Source organism: Melanostigma gelatinosum, assembly GCF_949748355.1.
Source record: "Melanostigma gelatinosum genome assembly, chromosome: 20".
Taxonomy (NCBI): domain Eukaryota; kingdom Metazoa; phylum Chordata; class Actinopteri; order Perciformes; family Zoarcidae; genus Melanostigma; species Melanostigma gelatinosum.
In genome coordinates, this window is record NC_136653.1 from 12,908,703 (window position 1) to 12,919,880 (window position 11,178).

Genomic DNA, 11,178 nt, shown 5'->3' on the forward strand with positions numbered 1-11,178 from the left:
GGCACAGGATGAATGGAATGAATATAACATATATACGGTTGTTAATTTTTAGCTAAAGTTTCACACGCTGCTGTTAGGAGGATTATGCTGTGACTTTTAGCTACATAAAGATTTCAATTACTGTCAGGGACGCTGTTTTTTAGAGGAGCAGTACAAAAGTTAAATCAAACTTATTAAATCCTAAACAATACGGTGGAATGCAACATATTTTTCAGCTGTTTCTCATCAAAATAACTCCTGAAATAAATGTAATTTGTGTTTTAAGACTAGTGAAGTGTAAGGTTGTACCAAACGCTAATGTCAGCATGCTAACATGCTCGCAATGAAAATGCTAATATGCTGATGCTAAGCAATGTTTACCATGTTCACCATCTTTGTTTAGCATGTCAGCATGCTAACATTTACGAATTAGCAGTAAAAACAATGTACAGCTAGGGCTGATGGGAATGTCATTTGTTTTAAAAGGCATTTGGACAACTTAAAATTGTGACCTGCTGCTGGCGCGATAGATAATCAGGGTATCACCAAAGAAATCGCCATTCATTCTCTGGACATCATGGATATCTGTAGTTGTTGAGATGTTTCCGTCTGAACCAAAGTGGTGGACTGAACAACAGACACTGGAACATATCCGAAGAGAATGCAAGTAAAGAAACTCTTAAAAGGAGCAGAAATATCTCCTGCCGTGGGCAGAAATTGTTAAATGTTGTGCTTAAACTTTTATGACTGAATATGAGAATACACTCTTTCAGATGAATCTCTTGCATTATGGATGTCAGATATAGGAGAACCAAAACGTAAGGTGCATTAAAGCATTTGAAGCCAGGCAGAGTTACTGTGGTCAGCGCTGAAGACGCGGGAGGCCCACACACACACATCAAAAAGCACGAAATATAATAATTTCTTCTGTCACTTCCCGGGGTGCGGGGAGACAGTAAACAGCTGGCAGCACAGCCCACAGTGACGCCAACAGCACGAGGACACAAGAGAAAAGTGAAGCGAGAAAGAGGGGAAGCCTATGTATGGAAACGGAGGCGGTCCTACGGAGGAGCAAAAATAGGACAGAAGAGCTTCTGCTTTGTCACCCAGTATCCATGGGGTAATAGCTGGCTTTAACCCTTCTGAACCTCTAACTAATCCGCGCTATCTGTCTCATTTGTCTTTTACGTCCTCGGAGTCTCTGTCGTAGAGCAGAGGTTTATAATTAATGCCTTATACCCGATAAAACCAATTCCCTGTCCTGCCGCTGATGCTCTGGACACCCATGTGATCGGCCTGGAGATGTAGAGCCGGGCTGCAAAAAAAGACAGAGACACCATTGTTCTTCTTTTCTTCACACGGACACAAACCCAACTTGAACTTGGACAAAACGATTCTTCCATCTCGTGTAAAAACAGCAGCTCCTGCGCCGAATATGAACTCATCTCCGTCGCACGAAAGCAGGTCACTTCAGTGTCAGTGTTAAAGCATCGAGGAGAAATTACACAAACAGAGAAGTACCAAAGACGCTTCATCGGGGAAAAAAAAGAAAATCATCCCAGTGACAAAGCATACAATCCGAGGGCACGTTGAGTGAGACCTGAGCTGTGCTGATAAGTGTTCCCCGAACATTTGCATAAGGGGTTATTTGTGGAGGCTGAGGTACCAGCTGCTCTGCCTCTCACACAGGCTGCGTAGAGATGAATTGCTCCTTGGGTGTCGATAAGTCACCATGGCAGGCCCACCACGGTCACCATGGAAACTAAGCAAACACAGCACTTCCGAGGAAACAAGTAGAATGAAGTTGATTACACATTTTTTTTTTCCTGTCATGAGCTCCGTGGAGGGTTTTTCTTGGCCAGGACTCCAGAGGATATCCCCTTTTGTTAGTGAGGACTTATGCGCCATTTTTCAACGTGTCTGCATTGTTCTATTGAGAACCTCTGTATAGAGCACCTCTACGCTGCAGGAAGGGAACACCCTCTGAGGAAGTACTTCTCCGACCACTGGTACTGAATCAAAAGTATGATTGACAAAGAGCCGAATGTAAAGACACCACAATGAATACCAATGCAGTCTCATATCACCGCTTCCATGATGGAGCGGTGGGCAAGTTCACAATTCAGCTTTAACCCCGCGAGGAAAACAGCAGAGAGATGAAGGGGTGCTGGAGGCCGCAGTTATAAGAGGAAATTGAGGACTGCAGGACGATGGTGATAAAAAAAAAAAGTGAATGTAAAAAGGAGGCTATGAAAGCTGCTGCGGTGGTACAGGGAAAGGAGGTGAAGGATATTGAAAGAGAGAGGGCATGGGGAGAGTGATGGGGACAACAGTGTGTCACTCACTGTGTTGTGGCACCCTCAGATAGCTGGCTCAGCAGTATTTGAAGGCTCTCAGATAAAGAGGTGTGTGTGTGTGTGTGTGTGTGTGTGTGTGTGTGTGTGTGTGTGTGTGTGTGTGTGTGTGCGTCTGCATTTGGGCACGTCCGTTCTTTTGCCGTACTTATGAAGGGCATAATGTGTGTACTATTGTATGTTTGTGCAGACTAGTGGAAGACATGCCGAGAGTACGTGGTGTGTGTTTGTGTGCTCAGGGGGTTCACTGAAGCAAGTAATAGAAACCTGATGTTCAGTTTTCAGAATGATGTCTCTCTTCCCGCCAGCGTCTTAGTCTCCCTGTTTCTGATGCCTTCTGGGACGAGGACAACCGCAGAAGACAGGGTGAGCCGACCTCACGAGGCAGCGGCGGGGGTAATGAGCGTGACAGTGGGGGAGATGAGGAAGGCAAGAGGAAGAAGGAGCACATTAGCCTCTTACCCGGAGTGTCACTCAAGCTGGCAGTGCCACCCAGCGCTGCTCACTGCTGGTCCACAGCCACTCCCAGCCTTCAGTGGGATTTATGTCACGCTTTGATGGTGCTCAAACCTGGAGCTTTATGCCTATTTTCACCTCCTGGGATTTTTGCAGGCTGAACAGGCATGATATATGCAACGCATTGTGTGCAACAAGAAATGGAGAGGGTAATGAGTAGTGCTTCCTCAAAGTGGCAACAATTCATGTTTTTCTCTAAATACTAGTGATAGTGATGAACCCACAGAGAATTAACTCCTGAATCTGCAGTTGCCCTTAGCTCTATGGAGCTTTTAGCATCTTTTTACTCAGCATCTTTTGCTTCCCTCTACCAGCCCTCATAGCATTGTTTTCAATGAAAAGGAGTGTTATTGTACGCCACCTGCTCAGCACCAAACGGCGGACAGATAAAGTTAGCGAGTAGCTGGTGAACATAGCGGAGCAGATGAATAGCCAGATGATTCCCTCAGGAGTTGGTGGAGACCAAATCAGAGCTGTTGGACTTACATCCATCGGGTAGACACAAACACAACTCCGAATTAATGCCAATGTTGCTCCATCTGTGCTGGATGTGTAAATGGAAAACTGTTTGCGAACAAGACAGCCATCTCAACTTGAAACGTCAAAACATCCGTTTTGTTCACGGCTGGTTTCCGCTGCCTCCTTATTTTACTTACGAGCTGAGGAGAGAGCGACATAGGTATGTGGAGATGTTGAGACATTTATTAGTTAAGTGACAGGAATCATAATTGATTAATCTTTCATGTCATTCAAAAATAATCTTTGGACTGTTGGTCAGACAAAAGAAGCTATTTCATGATATCGCCTGGGGCTCAATTATACTAAATGATTACTTGACAGATTAACTGATTAAGAAAATAATTCTTAGTCGTAGCCCTTGTCATAGCAGCTTTGCTCACTTAGGAAATGTGAGGGTGAATTCTGGGGATGACAGTAGAATTACTAATGAGGCTTCAGCCATCAGGCTTCTCACACCATCTGGCCACTCATTAGCCTTGGCTTGTATTGGCCATGTTGTTTATATTAGACTTGTGCTAAAGTGAGTTTTCCTTGTTCCACTTAAGTTCCACTGAATCCAGTTGTGCCTGTTGTTCTCTCCCCATCGCTATTCCTTAAAGTGTGCGGATAACATACTGTATACTGGTCGTGGCTCACGAGTTTCACTTAACGATGTCTTTATTCATGAGTCGCCACATGCATGGTCAAGTGTAATAAGCCTTAAGATAGGCTAGTGGGCGCCGTAGGGACACCATTGCCGGTAAGCTGCATCCAGACTGTAATTCCTTTGCATGCGAGTTCTCACTGGTCATCATGAAAATGGATGGAAAAAAAGCAGCAGCGGGCTATTTGTGCAAAGCAAGCAAAGAGGAGAGAAGAGGATGGACGTGTGATTTGCAATTACGGCAAACATTAATCAATGACCAACGTGTGGAATTATAAAAAAAACTGTACAACGGCATGGTTTCAACAGATCAATTTGAAGGGTCAGCAGCATCGATAGCTCCACCTGGTTCATCTTCAACAACTTCCTTCGCTTCACTTCAAATTCCTTTTCAACTCTGCGGGTGAAAGTCACAGATACAGTTCGTCAGATCAATAAAGGGCTGCAGTTTCCTAACCTCCACTTCATTTAAAACAGGACCTTGGTATACCTCTGGCTGGAAAACACACATGCGATCAAGTCTGCCTCTTAACAGTGACAGATAATCAGACACAGGCAGTAAGAAATGCTTGTACGATATGAACTGCTGATTTAATGTTCCCCTATTTGGCACACGCATTTCTATTTTTACTATCAAATGCAAGTGTAAAACTCAGCTACAAGACATCAGTCCATAGATCTTAAGGTGATCTCAGTGGTTCACAGCCAACAGATATCACAACCCCAGCATGCGCTATTGTTATGAAAGTTGATATTTGCTGCTTAGTAACATAACCATATCTTCAAACAGCACCAACTGAGTGGAAAGTGCTCTACCCACTGCTTACACCACGAGAGCAGTTTGCTGTCCATATGAGGAAATTTGTGTTTAGAGTGAGTAAATAGCAGAATAAACTAGTGAGTATACATACAACAAATCAGACACTTTTCATGAAAACAATAGAAGGCACCGTTACAAACGCGTTAAACAAATGCAACAGCTAGAGTATACAAGTCATGAAAGTGACACCAGAGTGCATTGTGAAGGCACGTTCACTGTCATTTCAACCCCAATATTACATAATAACTAATTCTGATCTGAACCATTACAGAACTGATTTCCACTTGAGATAAGACTGATGTTGCAGGTGAAGAAAGGCAGCAGTGAGCAGGGCTACTGGGTTCAAGTGTGGCCTGTTAGATCCAGATGATAAATGCTGCTGCCTCTGGCCAGGCAGGGATAAGAACTCATGCCACCTATAATCGAGGTCTAGGAGGTTCTCTCTTATCTGATTATGATTGTAGGGTAAAGAGGATTTAGGTGCTGCTGCCTAAATGCTAGGCTGTACTGATTAGAGGCCCAGTGAAGGACTTATGTAACGAGGAGGCTGCAGGAGGGAAGATGGTGTGCTCTACCTAAATGACACTCCTTTTTTTTTAATGCATCCTGATAACTTGCTGAAAGCCAAATAAGACAATGTGGTTGAATGATAACTCCTACAGGGTGGCGTTGTGTTATCAGCTGCTCTGCTTCTTGCACGGAGGCATCGCCGTGACAGGGGTTATGACCCACAAACACCAAAATCGGATTTCACGTCTGCATCACAAAATAAGCGAAAGTAACAAGCTGAAAACGCTTCCATAAAATGCCAATGCGTATCGATTTAGCCCTCTGAATACTGACCGCAATCCATGCAGAGATGAAAGGCTGATAAAGAAACACAAGGGAGCTGACTTAACGCTGACTAAAGGGCTCTCCATCACTTTCCCCGCTTCCCTTTATTTTTTGACTCTCCCACGATCAGGAACTGCATCAATACGCACACATCAGAGCCAAACGCTTTGCTCCAGTGCTACAAGAGCCTGGAAGGAAACAGGCGGATGGAGAGTTAGAGGCTGTCTGCAGTGATCTGAAACAACAGGCAGCTGTGGAGTTACAGTGTGCTCACTGAATTTGCTCTCACTGATTCAGCAAATTAATAAACAAAACAAAACGGTGTGTTGCGCATTAAGACATGAACGACAAAAACATTGCCATTTGAGGTGTCTGTTGCAGTCCCGTATTATGCTATTATGTCATCATCATGAACAGCGCCTGCGGTCGGTGGACTGACTTTGGTTGCCTCCAAGCGTGGGAGGACCAAAGAGCTGGAGTCTGCACCCATACAGGCCCACTGCTCAGCAGTCCTAGCTTGACTGGATTATTAGATAAAGGGGAGAGTAATGGTGCACATCCACATTAGGAGCAAGCAGGAGGCTGGACATGGCTGATGTAGAGAGGAGGGGGGGGGGGGGGGAGATGGAAAACCCAACTTGAAATGTCTGGCAAGTAGAAACATTGATCTCTTTCAAATGCTCTGAATCCTCTGCCGGTATTTTCCCAGACTGCCCAGACTGGAAGGACTCTAAAGTGAAGAAACCCCTGGAGAGGGGAATGTTGTCATATCGAGAAGCTTTGCATGAACACAAATCAACACAAATCTAATAAAGAGATGCTGCTATTGCAAACTACGCTTTGCATATATTACAACTGAGCACTGTAGGCATCCATGTAACACCTGGAAATTAATTTATGATGCCAGGAACACAGCGTGACTCATATGTTGATGTCGAAGCTCTCACTAAATCAGTAATTGACTGTCAAGCGGTTGGGTCCGGATATTTATTACACGCTTGTGCTTACCTGAAAGAAATGCATCTCATTACGTTTCCCGTCACTTAGACGAAACACGCCTCCAGTGGAAACACGGAGGCAGGCTACGACATTTACATACAGGTTGTATGAACCAAGATCCATGTTTGCAGGAATGATGGTCTCATATTTACGCAGGGAAAAGTCACTGTATTTCAGACTCCTTACAGCACTCCGGCAATTTGGATATGACTTCCTTTTATGAGCTTGTGCTAAGTTTATTTGCAGTGCAACTACACTGTAAGCAAAAGAGGGTCAGGGCAGCACAAATCCTTCTGGCTCAATATCAAGGATGAAACGTTCTACTGGATTAATAGAAATTATAGCCCGCGGTAAGCAAACGACGGCAACATCGATGTGATGTTTCTTTTCTAAACATGTGTGCCAGTCTAATCGTCTATAATTTAACAGCACATGGCAGTATTTTACCAGTGGCTATAAGCTGTGGAGATACTCTTTACAGAACGGAGATGTTAAGAAAGGCCATTTTTTTGGAATTGTATTTTCTAAAAAGTTCCCAAAACATTGTGACGGAAGGTGCACACATAGAGCACAAGGGCTTGCAAGATCCTGGGACCTGGAGGGTCACCTGTGACAAGCCACGCACCAGATAAAACTGAACACAAACCAAGTCCTCCCCCCCTCTTCCTCCTCTCACAACGGGGGGGGGGGGCACTCAACCATGAGACACGAAGCAACACAAAGAAGCCACTGCATTAGCCAGTGTCCTTTTTGTTTTGACCATTTCATTCATTATTCATTCGGAAATGTTTGCAAAGATCCAGCTCAGCATCCCGAGGCGTAACTTACATGACTGCACCTCTCCATCTCTCGCTCTCTCTCTCTCTCTCTCTCTCCGTCTGTCTCTCTCTCTCTCTCTCTCTCTCTCTCTCTCTCTCTCTCTCTCAGGGCTTGCCTAACCCTCGCCCATACTCCCAATGCATGCACGACTGTTATAGCTGATAAATGTAGTCCTAGCTTGATTGACCCTGCTGAAAAGGTCAGTCCTCTCATGCATAACCTTTATTTAAGGTTATATAGCAGCACAATGGGCTCTAACATCTGATTACGGCAGTGCAAGAGAAAGGAAGTGAGAGAAAAAGACAGAGAGGGAGAGAGAGAGACAATGTGTGTATGCCAGAAGACTCTGTGATTGCATTTGACAAAGGGCTCAGGTTGCTTTGTATGAAAGCGCATTGGCTGTGTACCAGCCCAGTAATGGCATTTCCTTGGTCAAGGGCTTTCAAGGGTTCTCACTGCACGATGCATGCCCCATAAAAGGTTTCCCTGACCTCGGGGAGCTGCCCCCGGCAGTCCATTTCCAAATGTTCTTTCAGCTGCAGATAACCTCGGTCCGATCGCAAGGGTGAGCCATTAGAGTCACGTTCAACACCTCCACGTAGAGCACAAAGTGGAATGTCAATTTGATATTCGGGTGGGATTTCCCTTTAAGGTTTCACAGGCTTCCCCCACGCGATAGTGAACAGGTCAGCGAAACTCAAGTGTTTCTGGAGAATGACGGCGACTGCATTGAGGAGGTAAATCATTTGAAATATCACAGAGCGTATCAAATCACCCCACCGCTGTCACCTGATTTAGCCTTGAATTAGATAGAGGCGGCCTCCTTATGATGGATTCTTGTGATATACAGCTGCAGGCGGAATACAATTATTAAGCTGAGGCGGGATCTTTGTCAATCACAAATCACTGGTTGATGCTCGGTCAACAAGCCATGCAGGACTAATACAGGAAGAGATGTCTAGCAGCCTTACAAAGTGATCTGAAACTTATGTAATCATTTTTTTTTGCCATTTTCAAAGCTGAATACTGCACGACTAGCAGGATTTCAGAACTGCCTCAACACTGCACCACACGCACAAAACATCATGAGATCCCTGATATCCCACAGAGAAGATGATCATAGACACACACACACACACAGGACACTGGGTTTATGCTGACATGAAATATATCCTGACGTGGAATATAAACCCGGCCCTGCACTACGATGATGAGATCAGGATACTGGAGACCAGGTAAATCTGCAGTGATTGGATTTCATTACGGGTGACCCATCTAATTGGGCAGCAAGTCTGAGTGGGGTTGGGATTAGGAGGAGTCAAACGAGATGTCCTCGTGTTACCGGGGACAGCCTGGACATTGCTACGCCGTCATCTGATTTGTTTAAAGATTCATCGTGTACGAATGAAAACGGCAGCCGACTGATGCGGCAGTCATCTAAACACGTGGTACGCGGGGAGAAGCATTGATGACTCATCAAACAGTGTACATGGACTCAAAGTTAGTATACTAAACAGCTCCAGAATCATCCAGTGTTCATTGATGCACCTGTAACAAAACATTTGCCAGCATCCTGTCATTTCGCTGACTCATCCAATCAGCGATGAACACAGGCACTTAATGGCACTGCACGAGAACAGACTTGACAGATCTACACCAACTTACTTTATCCCTACAAAGAAAGCAACACTAGTACAAGCTGACGCACCCACCAATTATTTTGTCAAAGCAAATAGAGTCTAAATCTAGCTCCTGTGGTGATTCCACTACTAATTTAGCATCGCCAGCGCTATCAATCTCATTTTACAATTCTTGCACATCACACACCGACTTCAACGCCTCATCTTCTGCTTCTGTTCCATCCATTACATCCACACAGATTGTAACACAAATGCTGCAGCTTTCTCTATATTTAATCCATCACAAACAACTGTTGCTTCTTCCAAAGATGGAAAGCAGACAGATGGCACAAGGAACCCGGCGAGAGTACAGTTGTCTGTTTAAGATTCAAACTGATGAACTGGTGGTTATTTCTTTACAGGTGGGAGTAGGCCTTCAATACGTGTGCTTGTAATGTGATGTGATCAAGGCAGAGTGTTCGGCTTTGAATGCGATCGGGAAATGTGAGATGGGGGCGGTGTGATCGCACTTCCAGTTCGGTTCCCTACCTTGGCAGCCACAGAGGAGCCGGGCTTCTCCAGGAGATCCCACAGCTTCTTCCTCTTGTCTGGGCAGCAGGTGTTGTCAAACTCTATCTCTCCCTCCCGCTCCCTCATTGTCTCTGCCTCCCTCCGCAGCTCCTCATTCATCTGCTCTTTCTTCTGGTGGTAACGGGCCTGGCAGCAGGACTCCAGGTAGATCTCGTCAATCCCCCAGTAGTCCAACTCCTGGCCAAAAGAAAGGGCACACATCTCCTCCATCATGTGTAATTTGCCCGTGCGGTAAAAGTTCAGAATGGAGGTGAAGGCCCCCGGGTGCCGGTCGAAGAAGTATTCGTTTTCGTTCAGGCTGTAGTCGTCGCAGACTTCCATCAGGGAGTCGTGGGTGTTGCAGTCGCGAAGCTTGCCGAGCCGGGTCCTGGGTAGCCTGTCCAGGGTCCGCCACAGGACTTCGTGGTTCAGACCCCCAACGTTAAGGCGGACTCTACGGGAGTGGGCTTTAGTGCGGATGATGTCGATGGGCTCTGGGGGCAGGGAGGGATCGGTTTCGATGTTGGTGGGCTTGAGCCCTTCTGGTCCAAGCTTCTCAGCCATGTTGATGGAAAAGGAGACGTATTGGGGAAGATGTCTCAAAATTGACACAAACAAAAGCCTAAAAAGTTTTAAACTATGTTGGATCCTCTTTAGGCAAGTCCCTCCATGGCTGAGGAAAAAAAGAGACAGTTTGTGAGATGACTAAATGTCAGTTCGCTGTCTAAAATTGGATGTATTCCACAATTTAACATCTCTTTTTGTTGCCATTTTAAGCATATTTCAAGGCAAAAACATAAATCAGCTATTTTCCAGAGGCACTTAGAAAGCCAGCTGTTACTTTAAATTATCAGTCAAAAATAGTCAAAAATAGTCAGGAAGAAAATGAACTGAAAGAAGCCGCCAAATGCATTCACGTTTTCTTAATGGAGGAGGCAAGTGTGACATTAGTTTCTGGAGTCTCATTTACCTTATTTCTTTAATATCTGTTCCCTTACCACGTCTAGGTAATTATAATCACATTTTCTGACAAATATAACCTCTTGCACATAAAAACAGCCACTGTGTAGCATTTTTAATTGAACAGAATGATTCAAATACACTTGGATAAGTCCTGAACAACATGTAAAAAAAGTTGCGAAAATTAGAGTCTTCAATCATTTATTGAGGCAGTCAAGTTCCCATTTTAAATTAGGAGCAGGGCTCATCATTGTACAGAATTGAGATAAGCAGATGTTCTTGAATGCAACAATTTGAGTTACATTTGACACTGCCTGAGTATTTGTACCAAACATTGGCCACAAAAAAAAAGACAATTTGACAATGAAAATGGGCTCAAATGAGTAGCTATAGGGAGGGATGTAAAGCGGCATCACGTTGATAATCTGTACATCTTGACTTGTTCTGCAGTCCCATCAATTCAAACGCACTGCACCCTGTTACTCTACAACGTATTGTGATCAGTCAGTAATATTTTTAAAATCCAACGCCTCCTCTGCAAATTAG

General features: G+C 44.7%; 1 protein-coding gene across 1 annotated transcript in view; it reads right to left on the reverse strand.

The window, feature by feature from the left end:
- Positions 1 to 10,236, reverse strand: part of kcnb2b (potassium voltage-gated channel subfamily B member 2b) — a gene marked incomplete at both ends in the record, with an annotated part of 69,360 nt that extends 59,124 nt beyond the window's left edge. The window contains one exon of the mRNA XM_079292163.1: positions 9,652 to 10,236. Coding sequence (XP_079148289.1) covers positions 9,652 to 10,236 — 585 coding nt within the window. The remainder of the gene's footprint in view (positions 1 to 9,651) is intronic.
- Between the last annotated feature and the right edge of the window lie 942 nt (positions 10,237 to 11,178).